The 22,289-nt window shown below is 35.1% G+C and overlaps 1 protein-coding gene across 1 annotated transcript; it reads left to right on the top strand.

Annotated features, from left to right (window-relative positions):
• The first annotated feature begins 5,091 nt into the window (after window positions 1–5,091).
• LOC111507299 (uncharacterized) lies at window positions 5,092–20,701 on the top strand. The gene is made up of 4 exons (XM_023162589.2): window positions 5,092–5,311; window positions 13,423–14,039; window positions 16,036–16,629; window positions 19,629–20,701. The coding sequence occupies exons 1-4, from the start codon at window positions 5,205–5,207 to the stop codon at window positions 20,456–20,458; spliced, it is 2,148 nt and encodes a 715-aa protein (XP_023018357.2). The 5' UTR covers window positions 5,092–5,204; the 3' UTR covers window positions 20,459–20,701.
• Window positions 20,702–22,289: the final 1,588 nt, after the last annotated feature.

Genomic DNA, 22,289 nt, shown 5'->3' on the forward strand with positions numbered 1-22,289 from the left:
ATATAAAAGTAAGTATGGCGTTCATGGAGTAGAAACTTCAAAACATTTTATTAAATTTTGTGAATTTGGTGTCATAGTTAGATAAATTATATTTCGGCTTGAGCTAAAATAGGCCGATTAAAACAAAACAAAAAATGAGAAAAATAGATAAAATCTTGGACAAATATTACACGTTCTGTAAGAATAAATTATTAATGTTCAAATAGATAGAATCTTGGGCAATATGGATAGGATTATGCTACTTAAAATACAGTTTAAAATAACTTTTGAGTAAATTTGACTAACACTAATTCATTTCACTCTAACAGAATTTTCAAAATTGTCTTTTTCGAGAATGTGTTTTCTTATTTGTTTTTTGAATATTGGTGAGGAATAAGAATATAATTTAGTTGCCATGAAAGAATATGCTCTTTGTGAAATTGAATTTTTAACAGTAGGATAGGTTAGTTGGTCGTGGTGTCGTGTGGAAATCTATATCTATATAGGATCTCTATATAGGAAATCTGACGAGAAAAGTGAATTTCTAGACATGATCAACTTCATGAATCTTTAAGTGATTGAGGTGTACACTCAAAGCTGATCCCCATGCTGTTATACCATATCTCAAATGGCTATACACTAGGGAACTATATAATTGTTCAAGTTCTTTGTGAGATAAGTATTTTTTCAAGGAACGGAAGTTGTGAAGCATTGTTTGCAGTTATTTTATTATATATTTTATATGAGAGTTCTGCCTCCAGTCTATGGTGAACACATGCTTAGCAGGCCTATGCCGCGATCGGAGAGAAAGTCGTGGTAAGTCATTCTGAATTGAAAGTAGAGAACCAAGTATGCATCTTTGAGGTACACCTTCTTGATTATCCAGCAGTTTTTTTCAATGCTGCTTTCTATTTTCGAGAATGCCATGGTATAAGGTCAAGACTTCGACCACTGGACCCGTAGTTCATCAATTTCAGTAATAATCTACGAAGCTTCGCAATCAAGAGATTTTGACAAATCAAAAAACAACCCTGACCACCCCGTTTCCTGAATTCAGACTTTCGTCTACTTCCTCAATTGAATAGAATTGGCCGATACTTGATGGAAATCCTTCCTTTATGAATTGAAATATGGTCTGTTGATTCATTCCTCAAAATACTTCTTGATGTTGCTCGGAATATCAATTTTTTTAACAAAATTTACGATTTAAGAGTAAAAAAAATATATTAAAAAATACAGCTATCGCACTCCTACGAACGACAACCCTCAGAAGTCGAAACTTGTGCAAGCTAAGGACTAACGAGGTCTTACCAAAAATTATTCTACTAACTTGAATTTAATAACACGAAAATAGATATCGTTTGTGCTGCTAGATTTATAAATAGAAACCGAATTGTTTGCTCTTAAATAATAGTTTGATTTTCTACAGATTTGCCAGTTTGCCTCTTTCATCTTTGATATTTGTGGATTAGTCTTGGGTTTATCCCATAGATGTCGTCTTTTTGAGGGGTGATGTGATGGTCATTTCCTAATCAGGCCTGAAGGCAGTGATTCCAACATTGAATGAGTAGTTCAGCCTAGCACCACTGATAAGATCTATTATAGTTCACGAAAATGCTGTCAGGTGTAGATTATGAATGCCTCATTTTCGAACAATAATTTTTGCACCAACTCAACAGAATCAGTACAGGAATGAGATTAGTAAGCCACTTGGAATCCTAGGTCGATACAATATTTTCTCTCTGAAATATCCAAGAAATAAAATTGCACGAGTTTGTGAGACTAAACGCGAGTATAGTGAAAAATCAACACTCTAAACTAGTTATCAACCTTGTTTTTTTTTAATAATAGTCAAAGATAATATTTTACACATCATTACAACGCCCGTAGGGGCTACATTCAGAATTTGGTCGAGGACGTAAAATATTAAGTAATCCGAACCTGGCCTGACTCGTGAGTTCTAGGATCTTAGGTAGATGCCTTCCCCAGGGAATGGAGACATGCAGGTACTTTTGTTGAACGAAGACGATTTGATACGGCTATTGCACGCCCTTCTGGGCCTCAAGTTGTATAACTGATAGGTCTTTTGATGGGATTAATTCGAAGACATTATGTAAGAGATTGAATAATATGAGTAATATGAATTTCTATGAAAGTGTGTCCCAGTCAGCCTTTTGGAATGTGTGATGAGGTGTTTTCTTGAATGATAGTTTGTCTGTATCTGAACTAAAATTACAGAACCAATGGATACAGATGATAATGAAAACCCACTATATAAATACGGAAGGAATGATATTTTTTTAAAGTTTTGAGAATAATCGAATCCTGATTAGAATCCACTTGGGGTTTATATTCATTTTTAATCCACAGTTTAATCCTAAGTGAGATGAAAATACTTGAAGGGAAGATTCTATGGATGATTCTGAGAACTTTTATAAAAAATATAACCTAAAAGCTTGATTTATGATATAACTGGGAGTTAAGTTCTCTTATATTTTGTTGAATGCATTATTTCTTCTTCCATCAATGTCTGTAAAGAGGGTGTCGAAAAGTTTTAAGCTTTCTATAGAATATATGAGATAACAGGTCCTGTACTTTTTTCATTCGTTCATATTTGAGCGGTATGAAACAATTTGTATCTTTAAATAAAGGCAAATCTAGGATACAGAAAAATTCTCATGTTGTCCCACAGGGCTCTGTCTTGGCACCACTCTTATTCATCATAGATATTAATGACTCGTTTTTTATAGGTACCCTTATGATATCATATGCGGATGATGGTACCTATTCCTCATCACAGAAAAATATTAATAGCCTCCATAAGACTATCACCCAATTTGAAGATGAAGCTGAAATGTGGTACAATAACAATAAGAATAAAGAGGTTCAATGGAATGAAAACTCATACTTTCATCGTATCCAGTCATAACACTGTACGAACTGGAAGTTCTGTAAATATTTTGGTAGTCCAACTAGTCGACTCGTTGTATTAGTCCAATAATAACGAGAATCTGTGTAGAAAGGTATCATCCCATATATACGTGTGGCAGATACACAACGGTATAACACACGTACCTACAAAGTCGTAGGTCTACATGAGAGGCGAGGGGTAAGGTGTTTTCACCTGAAACTGGAGCAGGTCATATGCACCTTTCCAAATATTATTCATTATTCCGACTTCCACCCCGGAGTATGTGTTTGTGGAGTTGTTACCTGGCTTTGTCTGCAGGTGGCGCAGTGAAAATCCCACTGAATCAACTGCGGAAAGAGTTCATGACTAGCTGTGATTATATTTTTTGATCGTGACGGTTCACACCGTTCTGAAGAGACTATGTCCGATACTGATGATGGGGCAAGTACCCCCAAACTGGTCTATCGGTTGGTCGTATCGACCAAACGAAATTGATTTCTGCTTTTCATAGTGGGAAATAAGTTGCGACGAATCTTCCTAATCGAATACGTTGCACAGGTGCCTGATGGTTTTGCTTCAACTCTCTGCGCGGCATTAGCTGGGTAAGTTGTTGTTTTTCCGTTGCATATCTGCCACAGGTACCTACAAAGGTCTACATGAGAGTCAAGGGGTAAGGTGTTTTTACCTGAATCTGGATCATATACATTTAAATAAAGATAATAAATTTGATAACAATTAAGAATTCCGTAAAGGGAACACTTTACCTTCTCTCTCTGTTATGTATCATTTTATAGTTCTGTAAGATCCCTTTCTCGTCATTGCAATGGTCAGAACAAGAAATTCTGTCAAACACTCTCTGGCAAATTTCATGTGTCTTGTCAATCATGTCCGATAACCTATTGAATTTATTTTCTGATACCTAATTACATATTATCTGTGCAATCATCTCATTTTATCATAAAAATAGTATATAATGTTATATGTTTTCAACCAATTTTAGTCTTGACATACAAATATAAAAATCCTCTTTGTTATTTTTTTTGCAAACTTCATTCTAACCTCACTTTCGTAAGTATAAACTCGTTCTTCCATACCTTTGTTTATTCAATAATTATTGTACTATTCTGATCATTCACAAACTGATGTCAATTTAAGAACCAACAGTAGACAGCTGTTTCAGCCTATTGGGCATCGTCAGTACCGGCCAGGCGGTCCTCGATTAAAGACAAAATGTGAAAAAACCAAGAAAATTGTAATGTTCAAAAGGGACAATGAAACACTGATTGTCATTGCACCCCTATATTACACAATATATACAAATAGACTGGATCCCGTCATGGAATGAAAATTCTTGATAGTAAAGTAAAACATAAAATATACATTCTTCAAAAACTATAAAAAATCATAAATTAAACATAGGCGTAGACAGAGAATTCTCAACTGGCAATGAATAGTTTCAATACATTACAGTACTTAATAAAAATAACTGCGTTAACGCAAGCGACACATAGAGACCTAAGTGGAACCACCTATTGGTGTGACACCCAAGTTTCACCAAGTTCAGAATGTATACAAAATGATTTTTCATTTTATTATAGTTGTACATAATTATAACATTCAAGAAGAGAGTTTTGGTTGTTAATCTTGATATTGAAGATATAATTCTTGTTGCAGATACAAGATATTGTTAGCATCTTTGCGAAATGATTTGTTCGTTCCACTATTGTTCCACTATTTTGTTTTTCAAGTGTCTAAGTTTTTCATTACCGATAAGTATGTTTAGGTGTTCATAACCTAGTGTTAGAATTAGACTGTTTATTCATATGACTTACTACAAACATCATAAGTCGTAGTTAAATCATCTATATATATATATATATATATATATATATATATATATATATATATATATATATATATATATATATATATATATATGTATATGTATCTATCTATCTAACTAACTACTAGCGATAGTGTCTGCTGCAGTAGAGGACGAAACGTTTGTTAGTTCATGTTTGTTCCATTGGACCACGGCCTCCACGGACAGATTTCTTCCTTCAAATATGAACTGTATCAAAGAATCAACGAATGGTGATACTTACTATCAGTTGATTAACTTCCGTATAGACTAAGAATAGTAAAAACCCCAGATAATACCAACCTCTATATCAGCAACGGGTGGTAGAATGAATGGAATTTCCGATTATTAACCGAGCAGCCTATTGAACGAAATGTAAACGTTTCACTTGTGTTGTATTGAGTGAATAAGAATCTATGAATTTGAATGTAACCATATTCACGAATTATAAAAATGCACTACAAGAAAAGATTGTGTATATCAGTGATTATATTTCTCAGTGGAACTTCGCTGGCTGAAATAAATTCACAGCAAATTGATAAAAAAGACATAAACGAACGGTGAGTTGATTTTATATTTCTGAATGTCAATCTTTGACCTAGAATGTTTTAAATACGTTTATCTCGATTATTTTGATCTGATCGAAAAGTTGATGGAAAATATTTTTTATTCTACCAATTCAACAAATAGTTTCAAATTACTTTTTGGGAAAAGATTGAAGCTGTCTACATGAACAAAGTGATACTCATTGTTAATTGAAAAAAATGGTGAATTGATATTGAATTACAACTATTTCAGATGTTGAGAAGTTGAGTACAATTACGGTATTTTGGAAAATTTTATTTATTCATATTGTTTATGAATTCATACCGGAGTTTTCAGATAGATCCATTCATTAGAAAGTAGACAAAGTAGGTAATATGTTATAGTATAAAATAGTTGTGATTTAGAGATAACGTATTATTAAAAGTTGAAAAAGCTAGTGTATAGCGAAACCCGTGTCACGGTTTTTGTGAAACCCTTTATAGTGAAAATCGTACAACAAACTGTAGTAATGAGCTTTTTTTTTATTATACCTCAATTACCGTTGGAAAAGAGGATAACGTCATTATTCGATCCGATCTAATGAAGCTTCAATCAGGTTGTTTATCATCTGTGTAACTCAAGCAGTTTCGTTGATTATTCAAAGTGTGATAATTAATGGCCACTTCAGTTTTCTTTTCCAGTGAAACGAATGAGCAAATAAGCTTTTTCTGTTGAAGGAAGGATTAATATCCTCAATGTGCGTATATGACTCTCTCATACACCAAAATCCTTCATATGCCGTTAATATTCTGGTGGAAATATGTTTACAAATGACGGGAATTTCAAAATCATCGATATATGAATGAATTCAACAAAGAAAGAAAAAAATTAGGCTGTGAATTCTCCAAAGCCATTTGCAAAACCAACTTTTTGAGAAAGAATTATACATTGCTACACCAAGTGTCCCAAACAGTGCACTACGAGAAAATAATGGGAGCCTTCATCTCCAATGATGGACAGAGAAAAATTAGGGGAAACTTTGGAAGAACCAAATTCCAGCTGGGAATATCAAAACAGTATATCGCTGTTAATTCAAAATGATGGCATTATTTGCTTGGGGAGAGAATATCGTTAATGCCGATAAGAGTGTTAGAAGCATGTGATGTAAGGAATCACCTAATGTGAAAAAGCATCTGACGTAAGGAGTAAGGAAGCATCCGATGTAAGGAAGAGAAGTGATGTCCAGGACATTGATCAACTCTGTCGAGTCCCGGTATTACTGGACTTGACAGAGTTTTAGTTGCATGAAATATTCTAACTAATATTATACATTTTCGGGGTGCTGATTTTAGATCTAAAGTCAGAGTTTTTATACCATCTTGAGCTTTCAGATATCAGAAAAACGTGATTTTCGAAAAAATGGTTCGATCTATAACGTACTAGGTACTAGTTGTTCATTTATCATATTCAGTTTCCCCGGAACCATAACTTGCCTGGAAGCTCAATCTTTTTGAAGCAAGTGCTGAGAATCAACTCTGCTGACCCACAGACAAAAAAATTATATTTTTTTATTGCATCATAGTTGTCCGAGCAGAAAAGTCACCATTTCAGGATACGTTTAGAGGAATCAATAAATAAGCGCCATACATTCCGTTCACATTCGTCTATTCCTATTGCTTCCAATAACACCGAAATATTTGAACAATAAACGAAGTCATCATCTTCAGAAAAGAATCTGAGTGGCTCAAGAAGCTATAATCTCCGATAATTTTTCAGAAAGACCAAGGTCTCAGACCAAGGCGTTGATCTCTTTCTGGTTGGAGAGTTCATGGAGAATATACGAAATGAAATCAGTTGTTCCAGTTTTATCACTTGTAGCTGGTATTTTCCCAGCTAAGTCGTGATCATTTTGTGTAGATGAAGATTTTTGTGGCATCGCCAGAGCACAGGATTGGTCCAGTAGTAGATAACACGTTAGAGTAAAATTATTTGAACAGGTTTCTTCAAATGATTTTGTTCATATCAACCACGCAAAAATGACAATATTTCTAATGGTTTGAGGGTTCCCGCCAAATTATTGATGTTTGAGAGTCAAGTCAAATACCTTAATTTTCTAATAATGTTGCTAGGTTAGTATCATATGAGAGCAACTAGGTTAATCTAGGTTAGGGGTTTACGTTAGCTCATTTCTGGGTGTTGATGTGCAGTTTTCATGGGTTCTGTGCTCTTATTTTATATGCGTTTTTTTTTGCTATTCTTGTTTCTTATGTGGGTGGAGTATGTGTGTGTTGGGAGTTGTCCAGGTACAGTTGCTGGTGCATTCTGGAACCGCTCCAGAATATCCTCCAGGGCTCCTAGGAGCCTGGCTGAAAGCAATGGGAGCTTTTTTCTTGAAACCGTTCTTGGGGTCCCGAGGGGCGTCCAGAGGGTGGCCAGCTTTTCAGTGGCATTCGTGTTGCCGCTACTGATTGTTCTGGTGACGTAGATTTCGAAGCAGTAGATCATGGCTTTATAGTCCAGGATCGGTCTTATGAACGTCTTATAGGTGTGTAGTAGGGTTTTGCTGACGCATCTTCCGAACTTGCCTCTGAAGACTTTCAGGAGGATGTTTGATACTTGAAATAGGATCCTTTCTTTTCCACCCATAATCTTAAGAAGACTCCACGCATGTTTTACATAACTTGTCACGGGTGTTTATAGGAAATGCAAAGTAATCAAAATACACGTGTTTTACTAACTTCGAGAAGTCTACAATTTCTGAATGTATATTCACCACAGATGTTACAGAAATAGTTTGAATCATTTTTACAGATATTTTTCGATGAATACATTGTTATGAAAAATGAATTCGTAATATAATCACTATAATAATAATAATCGTGTTCATTACTACAACCACACAAAAAAAAATAACGATATTATTGAACTGAGAGCTAACGGCAACAATGTTAAATGTCAGAACTAAATTCTTACCGGGGTCATTTTTATTGTCTATACATAAACGCCATTGTGAATAATTGGAAAGTAAGATGATTCCATAAAATTTGCCTTCCGTAACAAGATAGCTTCTGCATATCGATAGGATGTACGAGCGAATAGGTGAACCAGTTCGTTAAATACTTTAAAACATCGGTAAACTGATCAACATTTCGCAGGACTATTATATTTGGGTCCTTAAAATGCCATAACTAGTCATTCGGCTTCTTCATTATCAAGCGTTCTTATCTGCATAGGCGTAGTGTGTTCTGTTTCTTGTGAAGGTGACTTTGTTTTGTATTTATAGAATATATTTTCTATTATATTTATTGAATAGACTGTTATATTTATTAACTATGTTATAGAGTTGGCCGATGCTTGTTTTTCAAAATACATAATCATAGATTTTCATCACATTCACACTTTATTGTGAGATAATTAGTGGACCTAGTCATTAAACTCAGGTATAACTGTCATTAATTAGTTCCTAGAATATTATTAGTTTCAAGGTAGATAGTAATATTTAAAAAAGTATATATAAATCACAATGTATGTAGAATTCAGTATGTTAGTGATCACGCTTGAAAAAACTACTGTGCAGCAAAACACGTGTTGCGGATTTGTTAACCTGTTCTAGTGAAAATCTCACAATGAAGTGTTTTTCAAAATACTTCAACTTTAAAATTGTTTTTGAGGTAAGTAAACAACTGACAAATAGCTGAATAATATCATTGAATTTTATTATTTTTATAGTATTAAGATGGATGCCGTAGCAGGTCCAAGTAATGTACAAAGAAAGCGGAAGTTTATGTCGTTAGAAGAAAAACAGATTGTCTGTAGAGTGTACGAAAATTTTAACAATACACATTGTACGTGAAAAAAAGGTGACTGGGGCAAGCTCCAAAAGTACATTGTCGTGGTAGAAAAAAAATTAATTGGACGAGTACCAGAAAAATTGTGTACGCTGTACCATTCATTCTTTATTTTGAGGATAAAGCGCCAACCCTCGAATCCATTAGGACAAAGGTAATGGATAATGATATAATTCCAAAAATGAGCAAAGAAAATTGAGGAAAATATTAAAAGAAGATTTAAAATTGTTATATGGCAAACGATCCCGTAAGTCTGTCTTAATAGAAAGAGAAGATGTCACATGGCGACGAAGATATCTTCGCTCTATTAGAGAAATGCGTTCTGCTCACCAAAAAATTTGTTATCTGGACGAAACGTGGGTGAATGATGGTCACACAGTATCTAAGATCTGGCAAGATACTACTGTAACTAGTTATCGTCAAGCATTTGTGGACGGTTTATCAACAGGGTTACGCGGACCAACAGGTGAAGGGCAACGACTAATTGTTGCCCATATAGGTAGCGAGAGTGGCTTTTTAGACGATAGTGCACTAATTTTTTCATGAAAAAAAACGGGGGTATATCACGAAGACATGGACGCCCAACGCTTTGAAGGATGGTTTGAATCCCTCCTTTCAAATTTGGTAATAGTAATGGATAACGCTTCTTATCACATCCGATTAGTAGAACAGCTGCCAACTTTGACCACCAGAAGAGCAGACATGCAGAGTTTGTTAGGACAAAAAGGAATTCCATTTTCCGAGGATATGGTTAGGGCCGAGCTTATGAGTGTCATTAAACAGCATCGTGACAGATATCGCCAGCATGTGGTGGACACAATAGCTCGTGCTGAAGGCATCAACATTTTGAGACTTCCTTCTTACCATTGCGAGTCAAACCCGATAGAATTGATCTGGGCTCAAATTAAGGGTTACGTAGCTCGTGAAAATGTGACATATGAAAATTCTGATGTCCAACGTTTATTAGAACTCGCAATGGAACGGATACGTTGCTTTTCTGAAGTACTGTATTAGGCATAATAAGAAAATGTAATCAGTTTTACCATTGACACCAGGTAGCGACACCTACTATAACAATTTTCACGTAATTACCTATGTGTTTAAATAAATAAAAATATTATTTTGGTACGCCTCTGCAGAGTTGGTAGGAGGATTATCCGTTGGTCACTTCAAGTGCGACGTTGCTAATGAATCACCTTCAATTGAAAATTGTTATAGTATATGCAAATAACTGCTAAATTGTTCTTGTTAATTATAAAAGTTAGTAGTACCTACACTAGGTACCTAGTACCTAGTACCTACACAAATATGGTGTATAGTTGTATCTCAAAAACGAGCTGTTGATGAAAAAGAAAGGGTGAATTAGTAAACAACAGTCATGGAATTCCACACAATGGAAAAACAATTGAATTTCGTTCCGTTGTGTTATTACTATGAACAAAATGAAATGCTGAGAGATAGAAAAATCCTGCATATCATTATCTGCTACTTTCAATTCAAGGGCGTTAGGTTAAGTTAGGTCCAAAGTAAGTGGGTTTATTCGATCCTCTCCCGTAACCCTCTAGGGTTTATTGTGGCTCACACCTACTCACACTCGAATTTAAGGGCGTAGTAAGATACTAGTTTCGTAAAATTTCGTTAAATTATATTCCTCCTCCATATTATTTGTTTATTTTGAAAAATAAAATGTGAAGATATGTAACGCGTCAACCAAAAGTGGAAAAAGATAACACCTTTTGAGAGAAATCCTGTTTTGAATATGGCCTTCCACTGAGTGTTCTCCTATTTTGTTTATTTGTCTGTACCTTCAAAGCGTCGTCCTAATGAATCTTTTATCAAAATTCACAGCAATTAAACTCCGACTGCCTCGAACAAAAAGTCGGGCGGGAATCGTTTTTGTATAATTTCTGTGGACAGATAAAAGACAATGTAGAAGACGGCTGGGGACAAGAACGGAATAAATTCAAAGAATGCAAAACGAAATCGACAGTAAACGGGTCGGGTAATGATGGTAATTAAATTCAAAAGACGTGACAAGTGCTGGAATTTCTATAAAGGCCAATTTGGGAAGAATTCGAGTGGAAATAGTGGTTGAGGTTCCGGTATTGTGAGGGCATTAGTCCCAGAATTCTGCTTACTAATTTCCAAAGTTCATGTCATTTGGCAGGGACGGCTCTAGAATTTTGGTCACACCTGGATATCTTGAGAAGCACTTTCACGATTAGACATTCCTGTTGAGTTTTTCATAACAAATCCTGTAGAAAGAACCCTATATTTTCGAAATGAAAATTCTCTGTGGAAGGTAAGATGAGTAATCAGTGTAGAAAAAATTTATTTTTCTCTTCAAGTATGAAAAAATTGTTAAACTTGATATCGTTCGGTAGAATACAAGGAAAAGTAGATGCTTTTAAAATAGAAAAATGTAAAAATGACCATGTTACACATATTAAAGACTTTCTTTCCTGAATCAACTTCGATGAATCGACTTCTGCTAATTATTCAGAAAAAATATTTTTCTATTCATCTTCACCGGCAGCAGAAGATTGCATGTCCAAATGAAGATCTAGAAGTGATTTCGAATTGGGATGAAAAACCAGGTTCAATTCAGTGCTACAAAAACCCAGGCAAGAAGATAAATGTCTCCAATCAGGATATAATAATGTCAGGTCGGACAATTCCGCTTTCTGCTTCGATAAGTTTATCGGGGATTGAAATGGTAATTCCAGTCAATATGTCTTGACTGGAATTACCAAGGCTGCTTCTCAAAAGCGTTGAACACTGTTCCAAACCAGAAAACTGTACACACTTCAACAACTTTTGATGCTTTACAAAGCTATATATATAGAATAGTATTTTTTCGGGGATTCGGTCTGATTAGAATGAATATTTACTCTTTTTAGCTGCCCGAGCTTTCGCTAATGTTTATTAGCTTTATCGAGGGCTGTAATATAAAAAGGACATAATAAATATATATATATATATATATATATATATATATATATATATATATATATATATATATATATATATACATATATATATATATATATATATATATATATATATATATATATATATATATATATATATATATATATATATAAAACATAATGAACGGATAAAACAGAATACCTGTGCTATGTGAGAATATTCAATTTGGAAATTTCAATTTCGAAAGAAGTCTTCAACATCAAAATGACAACTATTTGACATTGAATAATGTGAAATACTTTTTCAAATTTGTTAGGAATCTCTCGTTAAAAGGTAAGAACTCGTTAGTCCTTAGCTCGCACAAGTTTCTCAACTTCTGAGAGTTGTCGTTCGTATGAGGGCGGCAGCTGATTAACGGAAAAACAGATTTTAAACAGATTTTTTTTTAAACTGTTGTTGTCCACCTTTGCAATTGGCTGCACCGCGCTGATGAGGCCAATAGCCAGAATCACGTGTCCGCGGTTTGCCTCCATATTTCTTGAGTGTCATGTCCACGAATTTCCTCCTTTTGATTTATATCATACACACTCAATAATATCTATATCTCTGTATCTATATCCTGGACCCGGAAGTCACGCAGGTAGCTATAGCTGCCTACGTGGTGATGTTAGATGATGCCTGGGAATGCTGGGTCTTCTAATTGAAACCACAAATGTGCGGTTGGCTCCTGTTGGTGATACCGTGCATATGTGATGTTTTTTTTTTCATTTTTGGTAACCAGTTGTTGTCCACCTTTGCAATTGGCTGCACCGCGCTGATGAGGCCAATAGCCAGAAACACGTGTCCGCGGTTTGCCTCCATATTTCTTGAGTGTCATGTCCACGAATTTCCTCCTTTTGATTTATATCATACACACTCAATAATATCTATATATCTATAAATCTATAAATCTATCAATTTATAGAAAATTGATTATTTTCGAAAAACATATTATTTTTCAGCAGTTCGTGAATTATTTACAAAATAACGCCAAAATACAGATTCATTCAACCGTTCGTATTCTCAATGAAAACTAAACTGAAAAGAATGTTTCGCTATTAGAATATTTGAAAAATGAAGTTTCTCCATCATCTAATGATAATTTGATCAACATTTTTTTAGTAATACTGAGTGAATCAAAAGTCAAGAACAAGTTTTTCATTTTACATTAAATTCATCCGCAGAAAGCTTTTTCTGGCACACTTAACTATATAAGTGATACCTAGTGGTTAAAATTATACCATTCAAACACAAAACAAATCTGGAATAGATTATTATACACAAAGTTATTTTCCTCGGAAGATTATTGTAAATTTTCGTTATTTCAGATTGCTCTTGGCAAGTAAAAACGGCCGCACGAATGAAGTCAAAGAATTAATTCAAGCCAAAGCCGACGTTAACTATGTTAATGGAAACAAAGACTCTCCTCTCAGTTCAGCGAGTGAGAACGGCTATTTCGAAACAGTCTCAGAGTTACTGTCGGAAAATGCCGACATCGAACATGAAAACGCCGTCGGGAAAACCAGTTTGCTTCTTGCGGTGGAAAATGGAAATGAAAATCTAGTGAAACTATTTCTGTCCAAGAAAGCAAGTGTTGAACATGTGAGTAAAGACAATATATCAGCTCTCGTACAAGCCAGTTCTCTTGGTTACACAAATATAGTCCGATTGTTGTTGAATTTTAATGCAAACGTTGAGTCTACCGACAGTAATAGTGAAACTGCTCTTCATAAAGCAAGTTTCAGTGGCAAGAAGGAAATTGTTGAGCTTTTGCTTGAAAAAGGAGCACAGAGTGAACATCTTGACAGAAGAAACGACACCGCACTGTTGAAAGCTGTGAGAGGTGGTAAAGCTGATGTTGTCGAAGTATTGTTGAACAATAGGGCAAATGTTGAACACGAAAACATTAATGGAGAAACAGCATTAACGTTGGCCAGCTGGACAGGTATGATTCCAATAAGGTTAGCTTCACTTACAGATTGACTTTTCCTTTCTTTATTTCTACAAATAGTCTGAGCTCCAAGTTTAGATTCGTGTTAAATTGACATACTTTCAGTAAAATTATGTGGTTAGGTGGTGGTCTAGATCATTGTGAAAAAATAAGTAAATTATTTTTGTTGTTTATAGTTCGTAAACTATAAATGATTTTCGATTTTGAAAAAAAAGATCTTTGAAGAGGAGGAAATTTACTGAAAATAGTTTCAACAAAAACTTTTTATGATACCGAAACGGTATCTCTATTATTTATAATTTCAATTTAACGTTGAAAATAGCCTTCTGCGCGCCATTTTTAGGTTGCGCGCACGGCCTCTAAGCGAGTATGTAACTTGAAAATAATTTTTTGAAGGTACTCAAAGTAAATAGAGAAATAAAAACAACAATAAAAATTAACTGGCGCTCCGGGGCGACTTCATAGATTCCAGTGGCGCATTCGTTTTTTCAGCTGAAGAAAAACCCGGAAAAACCTGCAGCACTACATCATCTGTAGATCTTGATCTACCAATGTCCTCTCTTTCATAAAACTGATTTCTGTTGGAATTTTTCATTGAAGTTATTTTTTCAATAATCTAGGGGACTCCAAACTTTGAAGCCTTCGGGCCATAATGATTTTTTCAGTTTGTTCCAAGGGCCAATTTCTGCCCTCAACTATATTTCTAGACTAGAATAGTCGCAAAGTGCGTGACCTAAGCAAACTTACGCTTTTTTCGCATTTCAATTATTATTGTGTATTGTGACACTTAACGACATCTAGTGGCGAAGAGTGGTACTATGAACTATCTTTTTCAGCTACCCGCTAGGTGGCATTAAGCGTAATTGAATATTTGGAATAACCACGTTAGGTAATCATTGGCTGTCGCGGGCCGGATTGATGACACTGGCGGGCCGGATTTGGCCCGCGGGCCGTAGTTTGGAGATCCCTGATCTAGACAATTGTTAATTAACAAAATTTTCCAAAACTACCTTTATCGTTCAAAGAAAAATAAATATTGAAATAATTACCGTAAATTTTTTTCGCTTCGTGGAGCCCTTCATAGATACACACAAAAGAAGATTGCATGATGAAAGTTCTGAAAATTTCAATACTTTGTTTATAATAATTTTTTGAAATAAACAAAAAAAACACAATAATGTTGTAATTTTTTTCAATTTATCATTATTTTATCGTTTTTATGCCAATAAAAGACATTTATAAACTGAAACAAATAATTTTTGTCTCCATTTGTTAGGAATCACACGTTAAAAGGTAAGACCTCGTTAATCCTTAGCTCGCACAAGTTCCAAATTCTGAGGGTTGTCGTTCGTAGAAGTGCAACAGCTGGTTACCGGAAAAACAGATTTGTTTATAAATTTTTTATAAATTTCTCATATATTTTTATAAATTTTCTGTAAGGAAATGGACTATTTCAATATTTTTGGAAAATTTTTTTACACTTCATAGAGAACTGTCAATTATGATTTGAAAAAATAATAATTGTATTTAATTGTTCATGATAGTTTTTTTATATATCTACTGTTTGAATTATTAGTTTAGACATTTTTTTATGAAATCATAATTAACAGTTCTTTACAAAATAACAAAAAGAAATTCATTAACAATTTCATTGTTTATTGACCTAACAATCTGTTATAAAAAAATCCTCAACTTAGCTTAGCTGTTTTTTAGGGTCTTTATTTGTTTATAACTTTTAAAATTTTTATTAACTAATTAATTAATAAATATTAATAATTGATTAATTTTTTTGTCACAACGATCTAGACAATATTCCGGATCAAATGAGCCTAACCACTTAATTTTACTAAAAGTAAGTCCATTCAACATGAATCTAAACTTAAAGCCCAGACCAAAAGACAATATGTTTTTTTTTTTCAAAAATAAATTTTTCAGACATTTATTATTATCTTCTTTCAGGTGCAACTCATTTCCTTTCTCATTTTTTCAGGCAGAGAGGACATTGTGAAACAACTTTTGTCAAAAGGATCAGACGTTGATCATGCTACCAGGAATGGAGATTCTTCTCTGATCCTCGCAAGTTCTCAGGGTTTTGAAGAGATAGTACAGATACTATTGGTCAACAAGGCCAGCGTTGATCATTCTAACAAAGACGGTGACACAGCTTTGATCAAAGCTAGCCAGAATGGCTTCAAGGAAGTTGTGGAACTGCTCTCATCCTACGGTGCTAATGTGAACCACCAAAACAATAATGGCGACACAGCGCTAATACTCTCCAGCTCTGAAGGGTTTACCGGAATTGTCCAAGTCTTACTAAAACGGAACGCATATGTCAAAAGCCAAAATCTGAATGGCAATACAGCTCTACTTGTCTCAGCTCAAAACGGTTTTGACAAAGTTGTCAAAGAGTTGATAGCCAGGAATGCTAATATCGATCATAGAAATAAGCAAGGAGAGACTGGTCTCACTTTGGCAGCAAATCGCGGATACTTCAAAGTAGCTGAGGCCCTTTTAGGAGCAGGAGCCAAAGTGGACATCAAGAATAATATGGGGAACTCAGCTTTGGCCATTGCTAGTTCTGGAGGTGGGTGCATTTTTGAGTTCTAATAATTTGTTTCTGATTGAACTATTAGATAAATCTGAGGGAGTCTTTAAAAGTACATGAATGAATTGCCTTGGATAGTCTTACTTTTATGAATAATGTATTAGGAATGCACTGAGATGATACAATCAAAAATGAATTCATAGCTTTATTATATCTGCCTTTTTGATATCATTCGATTTCAGTTATAACCTTCTGAATACCCATCATCAATCCAGATAACTACATTGAAATGATGATATTGACTTTCCATATCTCCCGATCTGGAAAATATGAATTGTTTTTATTCAACACAAAAAAACCTCTTCTAGCCTCTGAATGAACAGTGCCCAATGAGTATTCTTATGATTTTTCTGAGTCGAACCTTGTATTTCTCTAGCCTATAAATGAACAGTGCCCAAAGAGTAGCCTTATGATTTTTCTGAGTCAATCCTTATACTTTTCTAGCCTCTAAATGGATAGTGCCCAATGAGTAGCTTCATGATTTTTTTGAGTCGATCCTTGTACTTCTATAGCCTATAAATGAACAGTGCTTTATGAGTAGCTTCATGATTATTCTGAGTCAATCCTTGTAATTCTCTAGCCTATGAATGAACAGTGCCCAATGAGTAGCCTCATGATTTTTCTGAGTCAATCCTTGTACTTCTCTAGCCTCAATGAACAGTGATTATGATTATTCTGAGTCAATCATTGTACTTCTCTAGCCTATGAATTTACAGTGCCTAATGAGTAGCCTTATGATTATTCTGTGTCAAACCTTGTACTTTTCTGGAATCTAAATGAACAGTGCCCAATGGGTAGCCTTATGACTTTTCTGAGTCAATCCTTATACTTCTCTAGCTTATAAATGAACAGTGCTTTATGAGTAGCCCTATGATTATTCTGTGTCAATCCTTGTACTTCTCTAGGCTATAAATGAACAGTGCCTAATATGGAGCCTTATAAATTCTGAGTCAATCCTTGTACTTTTCTAGCCTTCAAATGGACAGTGACCAATGAGTATTCAAATGATTTTTCTGGGTCAATTCTTGTACTTCTCTAGCCTATAAATGAACAGCGGCTAATAAGTAGTCTTGTGATTATTCAGAGTCAATTCTTGTAATTCTCTAACCTATACATGGACCTAACCTAACCTAATGTGTAGCCTTATGATGATTCTGAGTCAAGCCTTGTACTTTTCTATTCTCTAAATGAATAGTTCCCAATGAGTGGTAGCTTCATTATTATTCTGAGTCAATCCTTGTACTTTCCTAGCCTTCAAATAGACAGTGGCCTTTTCATTTTTACGGGTGAATCCTTGTACTTCTCTAGCCTATAAATGAACAGTGCCTAATGAGTAGCCTTATGATTCTTCTGAAACAATCCTTGTTCTTTTCTAGCCTCTAAATGGATAGTGCCCAATGAGTAGCTTCATGATTTTTTTGAATCGATCCTTGTACTTCTATAGCCTTTAAATGAACAGTGCTTTATGAGTAGCTTCATGATTATTCTGAGTCAATCCTTGTAATTTTCTAGCCTATAAATGAACAGTGCCCAAAGAGTAGCCTTATGAATTTTCTGAGTCAATCCTTGTACTCTTCTACCCTCTAAATGAGTTCCCAATGAGTGGCCTTATGATTTTTCTGAGTCAATCCTTGTACTTCTCTAGCCTCAATGAACATTGCTTTATGAGTAGCTCCATGATTATTCTGTGTCAATCCTTGTACTTCTCTAGCCTATAAATGAACAGTGCCTGATATGAAGCCTAATAAATTCTGAGTCAATCCTTGTACTTTTTTAGCCTTCAAATGGAAATGATCATTGAGTATTCTTATGACTTTTATGGGTCAATTCTTGTACTTCTCTAGACTATAAATGAACAGCGGCTAATAAGTAGTCTTGTGATTATTCAGAGACAATTCTTGCCTATAAATGAACAGCGGCTAATAAGTAGTCTTGTGATTATTCAGAGTCAATTCTTGTAAATCTCTAACCTATACATGAACCTAACCTAACCTAATGTGTAGCCTTATGATGATTCTGAGTCAAGCCTTGTAATTTTCTATTCTCTAAATGAACAATTTTCAATGAGTGGTAGCTTCATTATTATTCTGAGTCAATCCTTGTACTTTCCTAGCCTTTAAATAGACAGTAGCCTTTTGATTTTCACGGGTAAATCCTTGTACTACTCTAGCCTATAAATGAACAGTGCCTAATGAGCCTTATGCCTTATAGTTATTCTGAGTCAATCCTTGTACTTCTCTAGCCTATAAATGAACAGTTGAACAGTGCTTTATGAGTAGCTTCATGATTATTGTGAGTCAATCCTTGTACTTTTCCAGCCTTCAAATGGCCAGTGGCCCATAGTATTCTTATGATTTTTCTGGGTCAATCCTTGTACTTCTCTAGCCTATAAATGAACAGTGGCTAATGAGTAGCCTTGTGATTATTCTAAGTCAATCCTTGTAATTCACTAACCTATAAATGAACAGTGCCTAATGTGTATTCTTATGATTAATCTGAGTCAATAGTTTGTGGACATATTTGAAGCTCGTTTCTCGACATATTCAAAAATTCCAGTTTGCGCTCTATTCATTTCAGCTAAGTGGTCAACTTCTGCGTCTCCTCTCATCTTACAATGTGAGGAGGATAAATTCCCAAACAAGCAAATCCTTCACACCAATTTTTCTCTAAGCATGCAGTCTATTAACCTGGAACGTATATCGTCAGTTCAAACCGAAACAGTTTCTGAAGTGAAAGTTAAGCAGAGATCTTCGACTATTTATGGAAGAAGTTTGAGGTCTGTGTCGATCCTACTAATTGCAATTTTTTCGAAAGATGATCGTGTTCATTTCTTAAACACTGATAGTTCACATCTGTTTAATAATAAGAATAATAATAATAATTGGTCTTCAAACGCCTATAGACTTTTCTCGAAATTCAAGAAAGATCAACTTCAATTCCCATTTTGAATTAATCTATTTAAATCAATTTTATTTCAGGCTTCAAAGATGTAGCTGAACTGCTCTTGTCGAAAAACGCCAGTATCGAATCCAGAAACAGATTTTCCGACACTCCTCTCACGATGGCAGCATTCGCTGGATTTGACGAATTAGTAGATCTCTTATTATCGAAAGGCGCTAATACAGAGAACCAAAATAAAAACGGTGACACAGCCCTTACACTAGCAAGTTTCAAGGGTTTTCAGAAAATTGTCGCTCTGTTGGTGAATAAAGGAAGCAACGTTGAACATGAAAATAAATACGGCAACACCGCTCTCAACAGAGCTTGTTGGAATGGACAACACGACGTGGTGGAAATCCTTCTCAATAGCAGCGCTGACGTAAATCACAGCAACAGCGATGGAAACAGTCCCCTAACTCGAGCTTCCTTTAGGGGGTATATTATAATTGTTGACTTGTTGCTACAATATCATGCTGACATCAACCATGTTAACAAAATGAAGGAAACGGCACTGTCAATAGCTAGTAGGAAGGGTTTTATAGAAGTGGTTCAACGACTCCTAGTAAACAATGCCTCCACAGCACTAGCCAACGTCAAAGGGGAAACTCCTTTATTTTTGGCTAGTTCACATGGTCATAAGAATATTGTCGACTTGCTCTTGTTACATAAAGCTGTTCCTACAATCCCTAATGAACTTGGGATCACGCCATTGATGGCAGCAAGTCGAGAAGGGTTCAAGGAGATTGTTGAGTCTCTTCTGGAAGCTTCTGGTAACGATGTGAATGCAAAAGACAAAGCTGGTAAAACTGCTTACATGTATGCCCAAGAAAATGGATTCTTTGATATTGCAGAGTTGTTACAAAAATGATTACAGAAAAATATTCATTTGGACACATCTATGCTTTATTCATCGACCAAAAACTTTGGAGCGAAGTGAAAATGTAAACAATACGATATCTTCAGTTTTCTTGTTGTATCAATGTTCTCAATGAATTGTTACATTGCGTTATCTCAAGACGAAATGTATTAAATTGATGTAGACATAATTTTAGGGGCGATTAGATTTTGGAATAAAAATGTTTTGCTTTCTACAAGGCATTATTCAACTACAGGGAAAGCACTTTTCTTGTTCAGTTAGTACTGTCCGAAATGTGATGGAAATAGAGGAACCCTACAGAGGAACCCTACAAAACGTCACCTATGAAGACTAATAATATACCAATATCATCTACATGAAAACTAATCAAGCTTTTGGTGAATTTTGTAGTTTCAGTACCAGTACAACGTCGTGTCAGGCGAATTCTGAAATAGCTCAATATCAACAAGACGTCTGGCCTTGATGAAGTGCCCGTCTTCGTACTTGAGAAGTGCGCAAATGAACTCGCTCTAGTATTTTGCAGTCTTCTCAAGTTGTCCTACAAAAAATGGGTTTTTTCTTCTTGTTGGAAGATACGGTCAAAATACCTTTCTTCTTATGTATCATCTCACCCCATGCTGCATTCGTTTCTGAGTTATCTGAAAGTCAAGTTTTCGCTCCAATAACGCCCTGTATACATAATATCTATTTGACTCAGTTGTTTTCTCCCTCAAAGCCGACCATTTTTTGCTGATTGACAGATATTATTTCGAGTGTAAGAGATGAATCAATTGAATAATTCAACGTTCAGACTTCATTAAACTGACAGTCATTTCTTTAAACATAGTGCCACGATAAGAAATTTAAACCTGGAATTCTATATAACGATATTTGACCTTGATCCGTAATTATTGGCGTTGTTATCAAACCCGTTCGTCGGGCACATTCTGAGTTAATTGGTTGTATCAGTCATAATCACAAACCCCACTAAAACGTACGCAATTGTTACTCTAATTGAGATATCGAAACACGGATCACTAGTGTAATTCATGAGGACGTTAGGCAGATGCTGTATGCGACATAAATTTCATGGGAATTGATGAAAAGCAGGGGTTCTGAACTTGAGGCTTAATATTTTGGCGACCCTTCAAGTTTCACCTCTGAAACAATAATTAAAAAACTACACACTGGCTGAGTTTTATTCATAGCAGGGATTCCCAAACTTCTAGGCACTGTGACCCCCTTTTGAGGCTGAATATTTTGGCGACCCCTCAAGTTTCAACTCTGAAACAATAATAAAAAACTGAACTGATGGCTGAGTTTCATTCATAGCAGGGGTTATCAAAATTCTAGACACTGTGACCCCCTTTTGAGGCTGAATATTTTGGCGATCCCTCAAGTTTCAACTCTGAAACAATAATAAAAAAACTAAACTGATGACTGAGTTTTATTCATAGCAGGGGTTCTCAAACTTCTAGGCACTGCGACTTCCTTTTGAGGCTGAATATTTTGGCGACCCCCCAAGTTTCAACTCTGAAACAATAATTAGAAAACTACATTGATGGCTGAGTTTTATTCATAGCAGGGGTTCTCAAACTTCTAGACACTGTGACCCCCTTTTGAGGCTGAATATTTTGGCGACCCCTCAAGTTTCAACTCTGAAACAATAATAAAAAAACTGAACTGATGGCTGAGTTTCATTCATAGCAGGGGTTATCAAACTTCTAGACACTGTGACCCCCTTTTGAGGCTGAATATTTTGGCGATCCCTCAAGTTTCAACTCTGAAACAATAATAAAAAAACTAAACTGATGACTGAGTTTTATTCATAGCAGGGGTTCTC

Source organism: Leptinotarsa decemlineata, unplaced genomic scaffold (genome assembly GCF_025532065.1).
Source record: "Leptinotarsa decemlineata unplaced genomic scaffold, Ldec_3_MD MMD2_tig00002974_RagTag_RagTag, whole genome shotgun sequence".
NCBI classification, from domain to species: Eukaryota; Metazoa; Arthropoda; class Insecta; order Coleoptera; family Chrysomelidae; genus Leptinotarsa; species Leptinotarsa decemlineata.